Source organism: Bos indicus x Bos taurus, chromosome 21, assembly GCF_003369695.1.
Source record: "Bos indicus x Bos taurus breed Angus x Brahman F1 hybrid chromosome 21, Bos_hybrid_MaternalHap_v2.0, whole genome shotgun sequence".
NCBI classification, from domain to species: Eukaryota; Metazoa; Chordata; class Mammalia; order Artiodactyla; family Bovidae; genus Bos; species Bos indicus x Bos taurus.
Window position 1 is genome coordinate 55,128,636 of NC_040096.1, and position 23,084 is coordinate 55,151,719.

The 23,084-nt window shown below is 42.0% G+C and overlaps 1 protein-coding gene across 6 annotated transcripts in view; it reads right to left on the minus strand.

The window, feature by feature from the left end:
- TP53BP1 (tumor protein p53 binding protein 1) overlaps positions 1-23,084 on the minus strand; it is a 71,503-nt gene that overhangs the window by 13,452 nt on the left and 34,967 nt on the right. For 3 of the 6 annotated variants that reach the window (XM_027522034.1, XM_027522028.1, XM_027522030.1), the window contains 6 exons: positions 21,243-21,335; positions 15,807-16,290; positions 12,145-12,297; positions 2,155-2,426; positions 1,346-1,495; positions 623-1,053 (listed from right to left, as the gene is read on the minus strand). In XM_027522034.1, coding sequence (XP_027377835.1) covers positions 623-1,053; positions 1,346-1,495; positions 2,155-2,426; positions 12,145-12,297; positions 15,807-16,290; positions 21,243-21,335 — 1,583 coding nt within the window. The remainder of the gene's footprint in view (positions 1-622; positions 1,054-1,345; positions 1,496-2,154; positions 2,427-12,144; positions 12,298-15,806; positions 16,291-21,242; positions 21,336-23,084) is intronic. The other 3 variants (XM_027522029.1, XM_027522033.1, XM_027522031.1) reach the window with 2 other exon arrangements.

Below are 23,084 nucleotides of genomic sequence, written 5' to 3' on the forward strand. Positions count from 1 at the left end.
CTTTTCAGAAACTCATTAATGCCAACCTAACCAAGAGAAAACAGGAGACAAACCCAAACTGAAGGACGGTCAAAAAACACCTGACCCAGTACGTACTCCTCAAAACTGTCAGGGTCATGAAAAACAAGACAAGGTTCAGAGATTGTTACAGATCCGAAAACAAAAGACATGTGAGGAGTAAAGGCAGTACAGGAATCCTGAACTGGATCCTGGAACAGAAAAAGGACGTGGAAGAGCTGGTGAAATCCGTGTGTCAGGAATTGAGTTAATGGTATAGTGCCAAGGCAGTAGTCTTCATCCTGACAAAGGTGCCAGGTTAACGTAAAATGCTGACAACAGGGAAAGGGGAACGCTGGCTGAGGGGCACGGGGGACGTCTCTATGCTATCAGTACTCTGCACGTGGCAGATGCTGTGTGTATATACATTTTTTCCAAACTACGGAGTTTATTCAAAAATAAACAAGGGGAACAAAGAACAACAAAGCAGCCAGGGGTGAGAGTAGGCCGTGTCGGGAATGAAATTTCTGACTGGAGGGCACAGGAGAGCACTGAGGCTGGAGTGAGTGCTGCTGGTGGTGGAGGGCCACGGACGCGTTAGGAGGGCTCTGGCTTCTTCCAGTACCTGCACTGAAATACTCATCCTCCGAGAGGGCGGTCACTTCCGTGTCCAGGGGGATGGGGTCACACAGCAGGATGTCTTTGCCCAACACGTCACACTCGTACCCATCGTCAAAGAGCAACTTATACTTCCCAGCTCCGACATCTCGTGTGATTTTTCCAGAGTAAAAATAGCCATTGGATGACCACTTGGCTACAACACGGAGCCCTACAAAGCTGTTCCCTGGAGAGGAGGCATCTAAGCCATCTGAAGGGCCAGCAGCAGTCTGGAATGGAATCTCGGGAGAGTCGCTTCGACGCAAAGCACCAGCACCCGAGTCTGCCCGTCTGCTGGAGTCTGGCGCTCGAGGCACGATACGGGTGAAGGATTTATCATCCGGCGACATGCTAGGTGAAATGTCCTCTATGCCCAAGGGGCCAGGCACAGCTGTTTCCCTAAAGTGAGATAAGAGACAGGCGAAGGCAGTGAGAATGAGCCAAGGGCAGTAGGATCTATCAGTTTCCCCACTCCTCTGTCCGTGGTCTCCAGCCCGTTCGCTGCTAACCCCATCGCAGGCAGAAGCCTGGTGTCTCAGGGGCCTCACTCTGATCCCGGCCCACTCCCCAGTCAGTGTGGGCCCCTCTTCTCCCTCCTGACACCCCACATACTCTCTGCTCCCCTCTCTTCTCTCTACTCCCTTTTTTCTGAACAAGTCACAGACTAGTGTATCTCACACTACCCGGGTACCTGGTTCCAGTGGTCCGAGAAGGCGGGCGGCCCCTTCGCCCGCGCCCACGAGGTGTGACTGGAGCCTTCCCTGCCTGTCTGATGCCAAGGCCCGCATCACCATCCTCCTCACACACTGGCGTCCCTGTCTGACTGACCCCTTTTCTAGGACTAGAGAATGAAGACAGGTTAGTCTGAGAGCGCCTGCTACCGGATCCTTCTTCACAGTCTCCCCTTGGTCCTCAGACTACATGCCAGGCCAGCAAGGCTGAGCCTCCAGGGCAGCAGGAAGCTGGTCCACACACCCACCACCAAATTAGCTGGGAGCGGGAGTTAGGATACCAAGTAAAGGGCATCCTTCTACACTCCAGTCTAGACCCTCCTGACAAAGCTTCCTACTGCTGCCCTCAAAAACAGCACATCCACTCCTGCCCTGCCTTCTCTTGTACTTCAGGCTCTGGGTACCTGTAGAGGAAAACAAAAAGCTAGGGAACGTGTCAGGTTGGGGCCACTACCCCGAACTTCCTGTGCTCCCAACCAAAACACCCACAGGCTGCAGAAAGTGGGGGGCGGGGGGCAGGAGCCTGGGCCAGCATTCCCGAGGCCCCTCACCTGTTTTCCACAGTTTCTCAGGAAGTCTACCTCCCACAGGGCTCCACCCTACCTCCCATGCAAACCCAAAACAGGAGAGGAATGAAAAGGGGTGGAAGAGGAGTTGATCGATCCTAGGAGGATGGGGGGACTTTCCGCAACTCCCCTTTTCCCATGATATTAACACGTCAGCAACCCTGCCCCTGCGGTGGCTCTCTCTCTGGAGACCCTGTCTGCACCTCAGCTTTCCTGGGCCTCCTCGGGAGCTGGGCAAGGCAAACTCGGCAGGTTCTGTCCCGCTGGTTTTCCCTTTGAGCTGTCCGGCTCCTCTCCCTGAGCTGCCGCTGCTGTGCATGGCAGACAGGCTCGTCCCACTTGACGTGCGGTGTAAGCTGGACGCCTTGGAGGAGAAGGAGCTGATGTCCCCCAGGTCACCCGAGGAGCCGCCGGTCTGTGAAGGGGAGACTTCCGTTTCACACTCCTGACACTCTACGATCGGCTCTTCGGTCTCCTGCCGGAAGAAAGGGGTATAACGGCTTAGAAACGCCACAAGAACATAATGCTCCTGTGATGACTGGATAGTCCTAGATGGCAAGAAATTTCAGTTTAGAGAGTTGGGAATTAGGAAAGAACTTTCTGGAATAATGGAAATGTTCTGTATCTTGCTTTGAATAGTTGTGACATATTGTCAAAACCACTGAACTGCACATTTAAGACCCGTGCATTCTATAGGGAATATATACTTCAATAAAATAAATAAACAAAGATGGTACTAGATCAGGAGGAGGGGGCCTCTATTACCTGGAGCTAAGTTAAATTATCTTTTTACTGGACAAGTTCACAACCTTTGGCTGCTGAGATGCCAGCAAGGATTCCAACGCAGAGAAGAGAGGTAACGCCCTAGGTGAAGGAAGGCAGGGAAGCTGGCAGGTTAGAGGAGGAGAAAGTGTGGTCAGGAGCCCTTCTGGGTACCTGATTACAGCAGTGGGTAGCCTGACAGTTGTTTCAAATTAGGTATTTCAATACACGATTAAGGAAATTAAAAATCACAGGCAAAAACTGATATATAATGGTATTACTGTTTATAAAAATGAAGACCAAAAAGATAGTAAGCAAAATATTTGAATTTCTGATACCTACAGAGGACAGGAATATCAAACTGACTCTATCTCACTCCCGTGCCTGCTTTGATGAACTGGTAGTGGTTGCCTGGAGCTCAGTCTGAAGCAGCTTCTGAAGCTAATCCCCAGGCTTAATAAGGAAAAGTTCTAGAACCAACCAGCAGTGTCCTCTCTCGGCACAGAACTGAGAGATTATAGGACACCTGTAATCTGCCCACCTGCCTTCCTCCTCTAGACTGTCTGTGCATGACCGTGCTGCTGCCAGAGAGAAGATGGGAGAGACAGAGGACAGACCACCCCCGCCCCTCCCCTCAGAGAGTGTACTCTCTCTCTGGGAGATGGTACTCAATGTGCACAGGCGCACACATTTAAATACTACTACTGACTGAATGATTATGTTTGACTACTCCTTTCTTGAAAATCTCTTCTCTAAAATCTATAAAGTCACTCTTCTTTTCATTCTACCTGTTTAGCTAGCTCTACTTGTTTTTGACTCCTCTTCCTCAGCCTATTCATTTTAAATTAGTATTTCCCAGGAGTCTGTTCTCACTTCTCTCCTCACTCTTCGTGTTTTCCTTGGCCAGTCTTATACGACTTATTCTGACCTGTCTACCAACAATACCATGATGACTCAGCTCTAAGCTCTCAGATATAAATGCCTCCTGAACTCTTACCCTTGGATATACCAGGGACACCTGTATCTTAACCCCTCTAAAACTCAAACTCCTCTCCATTTCCTTGCCTTCAATGAACCCTGGACATCCCCAGTGCCTCTCATATCCCCTGAAGCTCTCTGTAGCAGGGGCTGATTTTCCTTAACCAAACCTCAACCCCTGGTTGGGGAACTGGATCCCACACGCCACAGCTAAAGATTCTGTGTGCAGCAACTAAGACTCTGCACAGCTAAACAGATAAATAGAAATAAATATTAAAAAAAAAAGAATTTGGAGATGAGAGGCCTCCTTGCTCCCCATTGTCATTAACAGATCATTTCTACCTCCCTACTTCTTGCTCCTACCAAACCATTATCTGTCGTTCCATACTCACCCACATCCTCCCAATCCCTCTCATGCATGAACACCTTACACCTGGTTCAAAGCCTCCCCATCTCCCATTTCCATGATCATTTTTGAGGCTAACAACCAACAGATGACCCATCCAGCAACAAGCTTTCCCAATCTAATCACACCATTAACCTTTTCCTCTCCTCTACCCCAGCATCTGCATTCACCAGTGTCATTACCAGAACTTGTACCATCTCCAGAAATCTCATCCCTCTCCACTCACCATCTCCTATTCTAGCCAGATATGAGTCAGCACCATCTGCCAAGGTCACTGAACTAAAGCATGTGTTGGGAGCCCAGAACTTAAGTCAACTCCTTCTCGTGAACATAGCAAGCGAGCAGGGGCAAGACCAGTCCAGCAGGCTGGGACTCCAGGCGGCTCCTCAGTTGGAAAGGAGACCCAAAGAGCAGCAGCGACCTACACCTGCTTTTGCAACTGTTTAGAAGTTCAGGTCTTGTTCTTATAATGACTTGGGTCCAGGCTCCAAGTTGGCCTGTTAAGATCTTTTTAATGTATTTGCTTATTCTTTTTCCTGTGTGTCCCTCTTACTAGATTCAGAGGCCACAGTAAGAGTAGTAACCATCTTCTTTCCTGGATTTATCCTCCAAATAGCACAGTGCCTGCCACAAAAGTGGCTCTAAATAAATATTTACTGAAGGAAGGATCTTCTCTCGTAAACCTGTGTCCTATTTATATTCTCCCAGTAAACGGTACCACCATCTATCTGGGCTCCCTGATGGTTCAGTGGGTAAAGAATCTGCCTACAATGCAGGAGACAGAGGAGACATGGGTTCGATCCCTGGTTAGGCAGAGTCCTGGAGGAGGAAATGGCAACCCACTCCTGTATTCTTGCCTAAAAAAATCCCATGGACAGAGGAGCCTGGTGGACTACAGTCCAAACAGTCGCAAAGAGTAGGACATGACTGAACAACTGAGCACACATCTATCTGCCCTAGCAGAAAGCCCAGGCATCATACATGGTTCCTCCCTCTGCCATCATCCCTGCGATCAGGAATTCAGCAGCCCATTAATTTCACCTTCTGTATGTTCTGTATGTATTTTACATCTGCTTCATGCCTCTCAATCCCTGCTGCTACTGCCCTAATTTGACACTCACTGCCTCTGGTCTAAACTTTGCCTCTAATCTCTCCTGTTCCAATCAACTCTTACACTGCTCCGATTAGACCTTCCCAATATGCAAATCTGAGCATATCATTCCTTTCCCCCAAATTCTTTAAAGGCTCTCCATCACATACAAGATAAAAATCTAAAAAAAAAAAAATCAAAGATAAAAATCAAAACTTTGTTCTGTGGGATACGAAGCCTCGTGCTCTGGGCCCTGAGCAACCTCAAGAGCATCCACTCTCCTCAGTCCCACCCTTTCGTTCTTGCTGCATCCTAAATATTCATTAAGCACGCCATGGAGTCTACAACACGTGCAAGCTTCTTCACTCTGCCTGCAGCGTCCTCTGCCCCTGCCCCCTCTCCGCCCCACTGCTGAGCACGTCTGCTGAGGCCTCTCGGCCACCTTCAGGCCCGCTCACAGGCTCTGCGCCCTCTTTCTAACACAGCTTTCCCACCTCTCTACTGCAGCGACCACAGTTCTGGATTGCTTGCACGCCAAGTGTAAGCTCCTAAGAGAATAGGGACCCTGTCTTTTTATCTTCATAGTAGTGATAGGAACACAGCAACAGAGAAGATGCTGGTAAATAAATGAATAAAAGATGATAATCAAAGGCTACAAGAGATGAGGGAAAGTTCCCAGAATCCTCTGCCCTTGACCTGTGCACCGTCACATCTTCAGCCTGGCGACCAACTGGACTGTTCCCACCTGTGTTCTCTTTACCTTCTGCCTCTGTGCTTTTGCCCGCCAAGGCTTCTTTTTAAATGCAATGTCCTTTCCCCGAATCTCTCAATATCTAAAACCTTCAATGTTCAACTGGCCCTCACCCGAAGGATTTGTCAAAATTCCCTTCAGACAAGTTTCTTCCTCTTCTCAACTCCTACATAGACCTTCCTTTTGACACATGTCCCTTTCACTCTAAGAGACTGCACACTGCAGCAGTCAGGAAGGCAGGCTCTGGAATCAGACTGCCTGGAATAAATGCCACTTCCTCTGTTTATTAGCTATACAGCATTAAGCAAATGAGTTTAACTTGCTATGCCTCAGTTTCGTGAGTGCAAAATGAGAATAATATTTACTTCATACCTTAGTTGTGAGAATTAAGTAAGTTAAATCACTTAAAAGTCCTTAGAATAGTGCCAGGCATATAGCCAGTGACCAATAAATGTTCAGTTCAGTTAGTTCAGTTGCTCGGTCGTGTCCGACTCTTTGCGACCCCATGGACTGCAGCACACCAGGCCTCCCTGTCCATCACCAACTCCAATAAATGTTAGCTGCTATTATTATTTTATTTAGTTACGGCAGTGTTTCCCAAACTATGTAACACAGGGATATAATAAACATTACTGTAAAAAATGTTCAATGGTCAAATAAGTTTGGGAAGTTCTGGGTTACACAATAAAATAAATATCTTTACTCTAAGACTTCTTAAGGTCTTTAATGTAATATGCACTGTGAATTCCCACAATGGGGGAAGGCATGGTTACAGTTCTTGGTGTTTTCTCAAACTTAATATTTATGACCATGGAATTTTTTTTCCCTCTCAGAATATCTAATAAGCCTACTGTTTCCAGATATATACTTTAAAAAGCATCATAAATGAAATAATGAAGTAATATGTGCGACACTTAAAATAGCACCTGGCACAGACTTCAGTGTAGACTACAACAGTTACAAAAACTTGTCATGAAAGCAAACTGTTTTTCTGTAAAGCTGCTAAGTTCGTAATTTCTCCAAAATAGTAATAACACTGAAAAAAATTTTGTAAACATAAAATTGAAAGTAGCGTTCCAGTTCAAGATGGTGGAGTAGAGGAACATGCACTCATCTCCTGCGAGAGCACCAAAATCACAACTAGCTGTTGAACAACCATCGACAGGAGGACGCTGGAACCCACCAAAAAAGACACCCCACACCCAAAGACAATGACGAAGCCGCAGTGAGACGGCGGGGGGGGGGGGGGGTGCACACTCACGATAAAATCAAACCTCATACCTACCGGGTAGGTGACCCACAGACTGGAGAAAGGTAATACCAAAGAAGTTCTCCCACTGTTGTGAAATTTCTGAACCCCACGTCAGGCTTCCCAGCCTGGGGATCCAACAAAGGGACTGGGAAACCCCAGGGAATCTGACCTTGAAGGCCAGTGGGATTTGATTATAAAGACTTCCACAGGACTGGAGGAACAGAGACGCCAGCCTTAGAGAGCACAAACAAACCCTTGTGTGCATCAAGGCTCAGAGCAAAGGAGCAGTGAGCCCAAACTGAACCAGAACTACCTGGTGGTGTGGCGGGGTCTCCTATGGAGGCGGGGTCAGCAGGGGGCTCACCACAGGGACAGGGGGGACTGGCAGCAGCTGTCTGGGAAGGTCTCCTTTGGCATAAACCCCCTTGGAGGTCGCCATTAACCCTACCATAGAGTCCAAGGCTGGGTCACCTCAGGACAAACATCTATCAGGGAGGAAACTCAACCCCACCCATCAGCAGATAACTGGATTAAAGCTTTACTGAACAAGGCCCTGCCCACCAGAGCAAGACTCAAGTGTTCCAACCACCAGTCCCTCCCATCAGGAAGCTTACACAGGCCTCTTAGCCTCCTCCATCAGAGGACAGACAGAAAGGCAAGAACCACCACAATCACACAGCGAGTAAAACAAAACCACATTACAGAAAGTTAATCAGCATGAAAAAGCAGAAAGTTATGTCCCAGATGAAGGGACAAGGTAAAACCCCAGAAAAACAAATGAAGTGGAGATAGGCAATGCTCCAGAAAAAGAACTCAGAATAATGATAGTGAATATGATTCAGGATCTCAGAAAAAGAATGGAGGCAAAGATTGAAGAGATGCAAGAAATGTTTACCAAAGACCTAGAAAGAAAGTGAAGTCGCTCAGTTGTGTCCAACTCTTTGCAACCCCATGGACTGTAGCCCACCAGGCTCCTCCATCCATGGAATTTTCCAGGGAAGAGTACTGGAGTGGGTTGCCATTTCCTTCTCCAGGGGATCTTCCCGACCCAGGGATCGAACCCGAGGCTCCCACATTGTAGGCAGAGACGCTTTACCATCTGAGCCACCAGGGAAGCCTAAAGATCTAGAAGAACTAAAGAAAAAACAAACAGAAAATAATACACCAGAAGGAATCAATAGCAGAATAACTAAGGCAGAAGAACAGATAAATGATCTGGAGGACAGAAAGGTGGAAATGACTGCCACAGAATAGAATATAGAAAAAGGAATGAAAAGCAGTGAAGAGAGCCTAAGAGACCTCTGGGACAACATTCAATGAACCAATATTCGCATTATACAGGTCCCAGAAGGAGAAGAGAAAGAAAGGACCAGAGGAAAATATTTGAGGAAATAATAGATGGAAACTTCCCAAACATGGGAAAGGAAACAAACAAACCAAGTCCAAGAAGCACAGAGTCCCAAGCAGGATAAACCCAAGGAGAAACACACTGAGACACACAGTAATCAAATGGACAAAAATTAAAGACAGAGATAAATATTAAAAGCAACAATGGAAAAATGACAAATAACATACAAGCGACCTCCCACCAGGCTATCAGCTGGTTTCTAAACAGAAACTCTACAAGCCAGAGGGGAAAGGTATGATATATTTAAAGTGATGAAGGGGAAAAACCTACAACCAAGAAGACTCTACCCAGCAAGACTCTCTTTCAGATTTGATGAAAAAATCAAAAGCTTTCCAGACAAGCAAAGTTAAGAGAATCCAGCACCACCAAACCAGCTTTATAACAAATGCTAAAGGAACTTCTCTAGGCAAGAAACACAAGAGAAGGAAAAGACCTACAGAAAATAAACCCCAAACAATTAAGAAAACAGTAATAGGATCATACATATTGATAATTACCTTAAATGTAAATGGATTAAATGCACCAACCAAAAGACATAGACTGGCTGAGCAGATGAAAACATGTGCATGTATGCATTTCCACTTACCACATCACTTCTGCTTGACCTCCCCCCCCAAATTGTATGTAATTATATTTACAGTTAATCATGTTCCCATTGGAGAAGGCAATGGCACCCCACTCCAGTACTCTTGCCTGGAAAATCCCATGGACGGAGGAGCCTGGTAGGCTGAGGTCCATGGGGTAATGAAGAGTCAGACATGACTGAGCAACTTCACTCTCACTTTTCACTTTCCTGCATTGGAGAAGGAAATGGCAACCCACTCCAGTGTTCTTGCCTGGAGAATTCCCGGGACAGGGGGAGCCTGGTGGGCTGCTGTCCGTGGGGTCACACAGAGTCGGACACGACTGAAGTGACTTAGCAGCAGCAGCATGTTCCCATTATGGCTTTCAACTGTAATTATATTTTTTATAATTATCTTTTGATTGTGAAAAATAATAAACATCTTTTACTATTGTGATTATGTAACTATTACTCACCTCATATCACTGTATCATGATTGGTCAACAGAAAAATTATGTAATTCTGTATCACCTAAACTACCATTTAATAGAAAAACCTGTAATCACTTTTTAAAATCCATATGCGTATCAGAATTACCTTGAAATTTTTTGAAAACTACAAATATCCAGGTATTGCTTTTTTTTATTGGCCAGAGGTCCAGATATATTTCTAATGAGCAGCCATGTTTAAAAACAACTGGACTATATGAGGATCTTTTACTTTTATCTAGTTTGTTTCACTTTTTCTATTTCATATTTAGTGCTCTCATTTCATTCAGTTTATGTTTTCCAATTTCTCCATCTTCTTTTTTTGATGTTCTTTCTCAAGCCTTTATCAAGCACAGCAGAAGCTTTTGTATACATATATGTAATATATATATTTTACAAAATGTATGAATTTTTGCCTAACTAAAAACTTTATGACATTTTGATTCCACTTGTTTGATTTAGTATGACTAGAATGCTAGATTTCAAATTAAAAAAATAGATCTACAACAAGCAACAAAGGTTTACTGTATAGTACAGAGAACCTAGTCAGTATCCTGTAATAACCTATAATGGAAAATAATTTCAAAAATAACATGTGTGTATATGTATACCTGAAACACACACACACAAAAGAATTCTATTTTCTGAAACTTAGTAATGTTTATCTTCTTGCCAATTTTTCTAAATGTCCTATGGATATCTAATAACAATGCATGAGATACAAAATTTTAAATATATTTCTGTAGGATATGCTTAATATAAATTAAATATATATTTAAATTATTGACATTAAAGATGCTCTTATTCTTATTTTTTTGCACTTGATAAAATACTCTCAGAGACATGTCAATATATCTGTGATTATACATTTCTCTCTTCCCTTGTACTTCTTCTGATATTCGCTTTACGTGTCTTTCTTTGTTGTAAAAGTGTCTAAAGGTTTATGATGTCTATCTTCTTTGTGAAATTGTACCTTTTATCATTAAAAACATTCATCTTTGTTTCATTTAAAATAAATTTTTTAAAAATTGAAGGTAAACCAGCATTTTAAAAGAAATATTTTTGGCATCTGGTGTATAATAAAGAATATAAGACAATTTCTCAAACTAAAATTAAACACTTTGACATGAGAGCCATAATGGCCCATTAATGAACAGCAGCAATAATATGTTCCACTTAAACTATTTACCAGTTTAATTCTCCCAGAGAACAATCTCCTATATGGCTAGCTGCCAGAATTAAAGAAAAGTGCTTGACTAAGGAATAAAATAGCTATGCCTCTTGTCAATCAGTAAAATGGTTCCTGGAGGAACTTCCCCAGTGTTCCAGGGGTTAAGAATCCACCTGCCAGTGCAGGGGACATAGGTTCCAACCCTGATCCTGAAGGATCCCACAGGCTACAGAGCAACAAAGCCTGCAAGCCACACCTGAGGCCACACTGTAGAGCCCTTAAGCTGCACCTACTGAAGCCCGCACGCCCTAGAGCCCACGCTCTGCAATAAGAGAAACCACCACACCAAAGAGCAGCCTCCACATGCCGCAACCAGAGAAAGCCCACGAGCGGCAACAAAGACCCCGTGCATCACATAGATGAATACTGAAAGAGTAAAACATAATATTTTATCATCGTATGTACCAAGATATTAACATACGTGGGCTTCCCTGGTAGCTTAGTGGTAAAAAAAAAAATCCACCTACCAATGCAGATGGGTTCAATTCCTGGATCAGGAAGACCCCCTGGGGAAGGAAATGGCAACCCACTCCAGTATTCTTGCCTGGGAAATTTCATGGACAGAGGAGCCTAGCAGGCTACAGTCCGTGTGGTTGCACAAGAGTCAAACACGACTAAGCAATTAAATAAAAACGTTAACATATGTACCGGATATTAACATATATACCAAGAAAAAAAGTGCCAGATCTTTAATTCTAGAAAATCTAACCTCAGCCACTGTTAGATCTAAACAAAGTCAGCATACAACACTGTCCACTGTATCAGTCAATAAACATCAATATTCTGCTGACACTGGGAATGAGTTCATAGTGAATTCTACTAAAAAATAAAGGTATACTTCCTACTAACAGGCTCATAACCACACATGGATGGAGACCAAGATCAATGAGTAAAAAATGGTAACGTGAGAAAACAGTAAGAAACAATGAGAAAATACATGCTGCTAAGCAGGAGATTCTAAACTTCATTAGTTTCAAGGATTAAAAATAACACATAAAATCTTTATACATGACAGATTTACCACTTTGTTCTCTATACATATGGAAAGCATAATGGGACTGGTTAAATGACTGACCAAAGATCAGACAGCAAACCCATGGTTGGGAAAAACAGAACTCTAACCCAGTTCTTATATCTTTTTCACAGGAGGAGGAAGGAAAACCAAGCATTAGCAGCTAGCTACACAGGGAAGAGGGATGGAGGCGGAAAACCAGGTAATTTTTCTATTGAAAGAAATCTGCCACATAGACCCAAGTATGTATTACCTCAGTTACTTTTCTTTCTACTTCTGTTCCATCCACGTAATACACGTCTGTGATGACACGAGTGACAAGTGTGCGGACCTCACGGATTGTTCTCATGTGGCGATGCAAGACGTGGCCGTGCGGGGGCTGAGGCATATCAAACTCTTCCTCCCCCTACGACAGAAAACAGAGAGCACAGGCCTGAGTCTCACGGCAAACTGGCAGACTCACAAGTCAACTTCTTCACGACGAGCACTGTTCAGAGGGTCCATGAATCTCGTGTGATGGGATTTTCCAGCTGCTCTGTTTCTATTCACTTATGGCTAACACTAGACATGGGCCAGCTGTCTAGTGAGAGGAGTTTATATCGGTTTCACCTAAAAACCTATTTCAGTCTAAATCAAAATCATAACATCTAGCACTTATATCTAGGATTTTTTAGTGAAATTTTGATCCCCTAAAAGCACGTTAGAGATTGTAATCCTTCTGATTCTGTTGCTGACTTATCAGCATACAATTTACACTTGCAAGAGGTCTTCAAATAAAAGGAACGCATTCTTTAGAACTTTATATAAAACAGAATAAGATCTGAAAATCTCAGTGTAGTCTGTTTTTCCTGCATTAGTAAGTGAAAACTATGGTATATTTATTCCTGGAGCAAGACACATTGATTTCTCCTAGAATTAAGTATGAAATATTTAATGTATTCCAAATAATAGACTGTAACTAAAGAGTTGAGCTAGTGTCCACAAATAGAGGACATTAGCAAATTAGGATTTTGTATCTAGTTGTATCATAAAGAATAGTCAGCTACATAGTTTAAATGAGACCCTACATTTTTATGACAACTATTACATACATGTTTTCTCATAACATCTGTATCACATTTATCCACATCCACAACCCCACCCCTTCTGCCCCACAGCTCTATAACTGTGAAAGGAAATGCATGCTTTTTTTTCCCACCTGATTTCCCCTACAGTAGACTGATACTACTTTCTGCAATCAGTGTCAAGGTCAGTGTCAGCATCAAGTGTCTTTCAGGAGAGTTATATGCACCACCACATAAGGGCGAGCCTGGTTTTTCATTGCAGTGTGGCAATATTTTACCTAAAGTAATTTACCTGAAGAATTCCCAGTCCAACTTCATGTTAGGGTGAAATATCTATGAAAATTATACAAATAAAGTGCATGGAAACTTACTCAACCAATTCCTTAAAATAATTCTGTCCATACAAACAACTCTGGTTAATGAATGGTGAAGGTACTGGTCTGTCACACACCAGTCACCAGGGTGCCCCTGCATAAGAACCACAGCAGCCTGGACCTGCTAGCTGCACACACGGTGATTAGACCCTCGATCACAGAAGTCTAAAAGCTTTTGGTGTGCTTTACGTATATCCTTAAAATGCAGCCAAAAGCCTCCCTGTAGTCTTCCATTACAACAGCCAGGTAAATGATCACATCAAGAGAAATACCTAAATAAACATGTCTGATACAGTAAGACAGAAGAGAAGGGAAAGAAGGCGGATAAAAAGAAAGTTATGCTTACTCTCTTCAAATAATATTCTGAAAAGTTTCTGTAAAGATACGTAACTTGAGGATCTTGTTATAATTAAGGGAAGATAAAATGAAAATAAAGCCACACTTTCACTTCACAGAAAACCTGGCTCCAGGCCCACCTGACACGCAAATGGAAATTTAAGGAATGTCAAAGGTAGGCTGCCTATGCTTTTCTCTGAGACTGACCTGAATCCCACCCAGACTGCAGGAGATAAAAAAAAGCACCAACATTCAGAAGATGTCCATACAGCCTTATCATTTTCTAATCACTCTTCAAAAGATGGCATACCAATCCCAATTTCTGTTACAGTACCCATCATCTATATTTTTTTATTGTGGTAAAATATACTTAATATAAAAATTACTGACTTTAACCACTTTTAAATAGACAGTTTGTAGCATTATGTACATTCACACTTTCACAAACATCACTGTATCCATTTCTCCATAACTTTTTATCTTTCCCAACTGAAACTCTGTACCCATTCACTATTCACACTTTCGAGCACTTTTCTTTCCTTGGCAGGAGGAACAAGCTTTTAAATGTGCTGTTTCACGCTGCATGACATAGCAGTAGTATAGCGTAAGTAATGGTTGTGTTGCTAACAGCTGCAGTAGTGGTATTTAAAACAATAATCAATAGGTTGTAGCAGCAGCTATATACTGAGCATTTACTGTGTGCCACAGCCAGCACTAAGGGCTTTGCAAACTTCATCTCATTCAACTTTCAAGACATCTAGATGACGTCTGACTCCAAAGCCTGGGCCTTAACTAACGTTCTGGCTCACTCACTGGCTCCTCACTGTCACGACACAGGAGCAGGAATTATTTCCCTAGCTGACAGAGGGAGAATCTGAGGAAGTAAAGAAAGACACAGTCTAGTGGCACTCATGTGATTGCTGTCTTTAAGATACAAGTTTTAACCCTGGTTATAAAGGCAGAGAAACCAAATTATTATGTGGCAGAATATAAGCACTTTAAGGGTAAAATAAATAGCTGCAAAATAGGCTCTGATGTGCTACAGCTCCAAAAGGCTATGTTATTTTGAATCTGTATGAATTGATAAGGTCTTAGGTCTCAGAGTGTTAGTATAAAAGGCTAATATAAACAGAATTTTTGGAGAGGCACGGATAAACAGAACAAGACTACACAAGCTATGATTAAAAAATAGAAAAGCAACATAGCATAATGAAAAGAATACCGCTTCTGAAGTCAGATATGCTGAGTTCAAATTCCAGTTCTGCCACCTACTGATGGCAAAATCTTGGGCAAGTTACTTAACCTCTCTTCAGCTTGGTTTCTTTACCTGTGAAATGGGAATAACAATACCAACCTCATGGGTTGTCTTGAGCACAGTGCTGATATACTGTAGGTGTTCAATAAATAGGAACTATATTATTTTTATAAAACAAACAACCTGGACCATTCAAATGAGAGGTACCTCACTAGTAAAGCTTTCCTAGGCAGATTTCAAGTGATGATGCTCTACTGAAAAGGCAATTTAACCATGGTTACTAATGAAATTTTATGAACTTACCCCCTCAATTTTCACGAGTTCCTACACACCCCTACTCTATTTCTAAAAACCTGTTCCTGCAGTCTCACATTCATCAGCCCCAAAACTTTTGCTCCCACTGTATGTACTCTTAGCTGCTTTCTGCAGTCCCTGGTTACCTGGGAACTTTCCCTGTTACTGCTGTTTCCAATACTGTGATACACTATCCTTCACACTTCTTCTACTCCTTCCGGGAACCACAGTGAAATCAACTTGGGGGAGAAGCAACTGGCTCTGATGGTTATAAAGGAGAATGAAAAATGGCAGAAGACTGAATGTAGAAAAATACCACAGGACCCAAACTACACTCCCGGCTTTCTCATCCCGTAAAGACCTACTTGACAAACTCTAGCACCAAAGACTGCAGGAATAGTCTTTGGCTATAGCTACTCATAATTTCCACCACCCTGTCTCTTATCCTGGATAAACCGTTTTTGTCTTTTAACCACTGGTCTGTATAAAACGGTCAAGAATTATTGTTAAGTAGAAGCAGCACAACTTAAATCCTCTGGGAATCCAGAAAGGTGAGAACAGGGCCCCTGAGGTACCCTACGTGCGCTCTCACCTGGCTGTGGAGCGACTCTGTATCATCCCCAGGAGCACTGACTGCTCTCTCACCAGTCCCCTTCTCCGTCTGAACTGTGGCGTCTTGTCTTCCAGAGTTCTGGTCCACTGTACTGGTCCCTTGTTCACACACATTCTGTACAGTCTGAGTTGCTGCTGAAACAGTTTCTGGGACCCACAGGGAATGTTCTATAGTCTGGATCCCTACGTTATTTTGGCTGGGCCTTTCGATCAAGGCCTTACTAGGTTTCTCCTGACTGGTACTCCATGCTCCTTTCTGGCCTTCTGGCGTATCTATCTCCATTGCTTCCCCTTGAGGACTGGATGGCTCCTGTGTGGCCATCTGCTGGGAAATAGGAGCAGCAGGCTCTTTGACAGGACTACTGGGCTTCATGGGCTGTTGACTCTGCCTGGTCCCTTGGTCACCTTCGAACTTTCCCTTCTCCTCGTCGTCTTGAGTACTCGGAAAATGGAGCAAGTTTCCCCTGTAAATGAAGCACATAAAGAAACCGTGTTTTAAAAAAAAAACAAAAAAACCTATCAAGTAAGTGTGTGTGTCTGTCAAGGGGGAAACCATAATTTCATGATCTGAGAAATGTAGGGATGGGTGAAAATAAGGTGACCAGGTGTATCACCTTACAAGATTTCTCATCATAATTTCATTCCTGTGAAAAAATAATGGTACACAGGATTAGTCCACTATGACAGTAAAATAGCCACAAAATTTCTCCACTCCATTAGCTACGAACTCTGAAACCTGACACAGGAAAATAAGGTCAACAAAAGATGTAAACCATTATTGAAGCCATAGACAATGAGGGCAATTTAGGGATCTACTTTAAAAGAGATCAAGTAGGTTAAGACGTCTCATTTGGCTTTATTGATGGTTCTAACATTCCTTAAATGACTCCCAGCATTCTAGATACTGTTCATTACCCTCTTGACTAATAATTTTAGGAAAAGAAACCCAATCTTATCATATCAAAAAACCAAACAACCCAATCAAAAAGTAGGAAAAAGACCTAAGCAGACATTTCTCCAAAGAAGACATACAGATGGCTAATAAACACCTGAAAAGATGCTAAACATTATTCATTACTAGAGAAATGCAAATCAAAACTACAATGAGATATCACCTTACACCAGTCAGAATGGCCAACATCAAAAAATCTACAAACAACAAATGCTAGAGACGGAGAAATGGGAACCCTCTTGCACTGTTGGTGGGAATGTAAATTGACACAGCCACTATGGAGAACAGTGTGGAGATTCCTTAGAAAATTAGGAATAAAACTACCATATGGACCCAGCAATCCTACTACTAGGCATACACCCTGAGGAAGCCAAAACTGAAAAAGAAACGTGCACCCCAATGTTCACTGCAGCACTATTTCCAATAGCTAGAACATGGAAGCAACCTAGATGCCCAATGACAGATGAACCGATACAGAGGCTGTGATACGTACATACAATGGAATATTAGTCAGCCATAAAAAGGAACACATTTGAGTCAGTTCTAAGAACACATTTGAGTATGATGAACCTAGAGCCTATTATACAGAGTGAGTTAAGTCAGAAAGAGAAAAATAAATATTGTATATTAATGCATATATGTGGAATCCAGAAAGGTGGTACTGATGAAATTATTTGCAGGGCAGCAGTGGAGACACAGACATAGAGAAGAGACTTACGGACACGGGGTGGGGGGAGGAAGGAGAGGATGGGATGTACAGAGGCAGCAACACGGAAACTTTCATTACCATATGTAAAACAGATAGCCAATGGAATTTGCTGTATGACTCAGGGAACTCAAACTGGGGCTCTGTAAAAACCTAGAGGGGTGGGATGGGGAGGGAGATGGAAGGGAGGGGACATATGTATACCTATGGCTGATTCAAGTTGATGTTAGGCAGAAACTAACACAATTCTGTAAAGCAGTATCCTTCAATTAAAACATAAATTTAAAATCAAAAAACAATAAATAAATCACAAGTTCAGTGAGTTACTGTACCATGAAAAACTACATACTAATGTATTTTTAGATTGCATTAAATATACAGTAACCACAGGCTTCCCTGGTGGCTCAGTGGTAAAGAATCCCCCTGCAATGCAGTGGACACAGGTTCTATTCCTGGTCCAGAAAGATCCCACATGCTGTGCAGCAACTAAGCCCATGAGCCACAACTACTGAAGCCTGGGCACCTAGAGCCCATGCTCCACAACTAGAGAAGCCACTGCAATAAGCAGCCCACACACGTAAGCGTAGCCCCTGCTGACCGCAACTAGAGAGCCCGTGAGCAGCAACAAAGACCATACGCACACACGCACGCATACGTGCGAGCACATACACCAGATTAAGGGCTTTCCTCGTGGCTCAGACAGTAAGAATCCGGTTGCAATGCAGGAGACCTGGGTTCAATCTTTGGGTTGGAAAGATCCACCGCCAGCACAAAGACAAAAAGAATCCATTCTGAACTAATCATGGAAAGACATCTGGAATGTTTCAGGCTGCCATGTCTGACAAAGCATAAACTGAGATATACCCAGAAGATAAATTCAGGGTGAGGAACGGTCTAGAAACTATGTATCTTGCTGCTGTTAAGTGGTTGGCCACAGAAAGACAGAGCTAGCCATCTAGACAGAAAAAGCTGTCTCCAACTTGGGAGGAGCTCTCACCCTAAGAAGCTGAAGAGACCTGGGAAGACAGAAAAAGGAAGCATGAAGAGTTCTTTAGGGCATGCTCTGCATCTTGGAGAAGAAAGGAAAAAGGAGACATTTCTGAGGTTTCTATCTTGTATAGCACAGCTTACCACAACAGGAGACCAAAGCAGGGTTTACAAGAGAGTTCTGGCCAGAGAGCCTGGTATATTCAATGCAATTGGTTGTTAAGAGCTTGGGTCCTATCTGTCAGGAACCTCAACTGAATGAGGATATACGGCCCCGTGAAGAACAGGTAAGAGTAAAATCACCAGAAGACTGATGAGTAACACCAATCTGGTTTATAAGTGATCACACATACAAATTACTTAGCAGAGTGCTAGATACACAGCAGATGCTCAATCAGTATTGGTTGCATAAGACAAAGCATGGACCGAATACACATTTGAATCTTTAAGACATCTAACGTATCAACACCTAAGCAATAATAAAAGTGAGCCAAAAGCTAGAAGGGACAGGATTTGATTTACCATTTTAAGAATTCTATTGTTCCCACCCTTAAACAAGCCTAGACATTTTACCTCAGTTCAGTTCAGTCGCTCAGTCATGTCCGACTCTTTGCAACCCCATGAACTGTAGCACACCAGGCCTCCCTGTCCATCACCAACTCCCGGAGTCCACCCAAAGCCATGTCCATTGAGTCGGTGATGCCATCCAACCATCTCATCCTCTGTCGTGCCCTTCTCCTCCTGCCCTCAATCTTTCCCAGCATCAGGGTCTTTACAAATGAGTCAGTTCTTTGCATCAGGTGGCCAAAGTACTGGAGTTTCAGCTTCAACATCAGTCCTACCAATGAACACCCAGGACTGATCTCCTTTAGGATGGACTGGTTGGATCTCCTTGCAGTCCAAGGGACTCTCAAGAGTCTTCTCCAACACCACACTTCAAAAGCATCAATTCTTCAGCACTCAGCTTTCTTTTTTTTTTTTTTTTAAGCACTCAGCTTTCTTTATAGTCCAACTCTCATATCCATACATGACTACTGGAAAAACCATTTTCCCTCAGAAACTATTTAGGGCATAACTTCTGAATATAATTTCAGTTTTAAAACAAAGCTTCATTTTATTTTTGACATTTTAATTCCTAATTTGAAAAATAACAGGCTGCCTTTTCCCCCAAAACTGTTAATCAGAACAATTCCTATCTCTCTAAAGACTAAAGGTATCTCATTGCAACAGCAGCAACATTCAGCAGATTCCAGTCAAATATCAGATTTTTGCTACTTCTTTCTTGTGTTAGCATCAAATAAAAAATGTGCAAATCAAACTTTCCTCCAAGAAACATCTATCACAAAGATGTATATATCCCACAAAACACTGAAGAAGGAAATTTTAGCACCAGAAAAGAGACAGACAAAAGAAACTCAATAATTTTAAGAAGGACCACACTTCCTTTTCTTCATTAGATTAGGCTACACAATTCTACTCTGGTCACTATATGTTAGGTTTGGAAACTGATGCCAAAAAAATAGCGAATTTTAGCAGAAAAAGCCTGGGTAAAATTCATCCAAAGTGAAATATGGAAGAATTAACCTCCATATTTAATAAACATTTAACCATTCTGTTCTGAGCGTAGGTAGGTCTGCCGGAGGGGACCTGGAATCAAGATCACCTGAATTCTCAGGCCCTTCTTCCATCAAGGTTAAACAACAATCATCAGCATCCTATTCTATTATAAACCATCTAATAAAACAGGAAGGCAATACAATGCAATCAATAAGTTTCCTAATTGCTGGGCCAAGACCACACTACTTTTGAAAACATACAAGGTGGTACTTTAGTTTCCTGATACAACAAAGGATGTGATCACAACAAAGGATGTGATCTGGACTATCTGATTCCCAAGAATACCAACAAGTTCACATGTAATCATCAGAATGTTTAGTAAAAGCACTGATGTGCTTCTCTTCAATATTTCTACCAATAAGGAACACAGAAATTATGTTGCAGGGAATTAGGACTCGAGTGCCAAGAGTCTAGGTTCAATCTCTGGTTGGAGAACTAAGACCGCCCGGCAGGTTACAAACAGCCAAAAAAAAAAAAGTTACAAATAACGCTATTAAGAATATAGCTGATGACAATACATTATTCTAGTCCCTAATTACAAATTACTGAATTCTAGAGATATAAGATTCCTAATGAAGATACAAACTTATTCCACTGCCATTACTTATTTCTCCTACACTAAATATAAGAACCACATATTCCAAACAAGATACTTTTCTAATACAGAAGAAATACTTTGTAACTCAAAAAATTTTTCCAAGCTTCATAGCTGGTCTAAGAGATAATGGAGTAAAGAAATTATTGGAAAACTTTAATTGCATCAAGCCTGATAAACTTTAAATTTGAGCTGTCAAACATCCCATTTTGCTGTATGGGAAACTAATGGAAAATAAAAATTCTGTTAAAAGTAAACATGTTCAAAACTAAGTAAAAGAGAATCTTAGAAATTCAGGATGATATATTTTTATAAGTTATGAAGACTGAATAATTTTAAATTGATAAAACTAGCAGATAAAGACAAAAATCTATTTATGAAATATTTAATAAAACTTTTCATTACATCTCATTTATAAATCTACCTAGAATATGTCACAGTCCCTCAAATAAAACAGCAAGCTCAAGTTCACAAAACAGTAGCAGTATATTCTAGATTTTGTTACCAATCATTTTGTGAATCCATATAGCCCAAAAGACGCTATGAAAATAATGCTCGCCTGATGGGTGCAGAGGAGGAATTCTGATTTCGAGCCTCATCCTCTTGCCCGGCTTCACAGACACAGCTAAACACAGACATGGTCTTCTGGGAACTAAGAAATAAATTAAAGCAATACACTGTGTTAACTGTGAAAGGAAAAGTACCTCTGAAAATTATCCTTTTAGGTACAGAGAGAATAAAATTCTTTCTCTGAATATGAAAAATCTGAATACCAAATATTTGATGACATTAGGAATCAATGGCAATTTTAAAAGCATGATAGTAGTACTGTGGTTAAGTTGAAATTAAAGATTTCTTATCTTTTAGAGACAGCATTGAAATATTTAAAGATAAAAATGATACAATGCTAGAATTAGCTTTAAAAAAATCAAGTGGAGTGGAGAGTGTGGGAAGCATTTATAAATGAATCAAGACTAGCTGTAAGTTGTTAATTTTTGACCCTGGGTGATGAATTCATGGCAGTTCATGATACTATTCTCTTTACTTCTGTATATTCATGAAATCTTCAATAATGAAATGTGAGAGAGAGACAAGATGGAAGCAAGTAATCTGAACAGTGTCCAGCTACAGACAACACTTAAAAACAGAGTGGTACTGCTTCACCTAAACACAGAGATAGCATTTAAAATACTCTAACAGAGTCCATCACCGACTTGATAGACATGAGTTTGAGCAAGCTCTGGGAGTTGATGGGCAGGGAAGCCTGGCGTGCTGCAGTCCCATGGGGTCGCAAAGAGTCGGACACAATTGAACGACTGAATTGAAAGGAACAGAGCTTACTTTAAACGATTACCTATGGTGAACCCAGTGGTAAAGTCAAAGATTCTTAAAATCTGGATTCTCCTATATAAAATTTGCTTCAGAACAGTATCAGTGACTCTCATTCTGTGATCCTCCAATCCAACCCTCTGCCTCAGGCTTTTCTCTATTTTTCCATCCCTACATTCCACCCAAAGGGTCCAGAAAGTTTCAGCAGCATATACTGTTCCCTCTTAACAAGTACATGTACAAAGTGATAACAAGTTGTGCTGGATTTTAACAATTTTGTTAAAACTGAAAGATCAAGTATAAACTCCATTTTCTTCAACACAACATTAAAGAGTCTTCAACTAATAAGGAGTCAAAGGTACTTATCTTTCAAATTAAATATGTAAAATACCAGAAAATAATTACTCACTCTATACAAAGATTGACACAAATCAAAGGATTCAGATGGATCACTTACAACTGAGGATCAAATTTAGTCCAAAGACAACTTAGTCAACAACAGTTTTAGATGACCCACCAAGCAGGAAATTTTATTTTTAAAAATTTATATTTTCTCTTTACAAATTTAAAGATTTCGCAACAGTAAGTCTGCATGGTAATGACTGGCTGGAAATGAATACGGGCTACCCTCCTTTAAAACGAGACACACGATCGGTTGGCCATCGTCGTCAACATTTCACGCTCTTGCACCTAGACTGCTTTACTTATTTATAGCACGTGTCTAGACTGATTTAAGAATCCTCACCTATACTTCAACAACCACTGCTGGTATTTTCATACTGGATGACTCACACAAGAAACCAATGAAACAATTCTATTCTCACGGCCACCAGATGGCAAAGCTTACCACCAGAGCCTCAGGATGGGGTCATATTCAAACTATGACAGCATCCGTGACAAAGCGAAAACAACAGGACGGTAGCTAATTTGGCACCAGAAAAGAACACGGCCTGAGGCTTGGGCTGGCGAGGGCAGACCTCAGGAAGAATAAGGTCTATGGCTACCTCTGTTAGCTTCCTGTTTCCTCACCAAAGAAAAAAGGCACTCTCACATGAACGAAAGGACGAAAGGG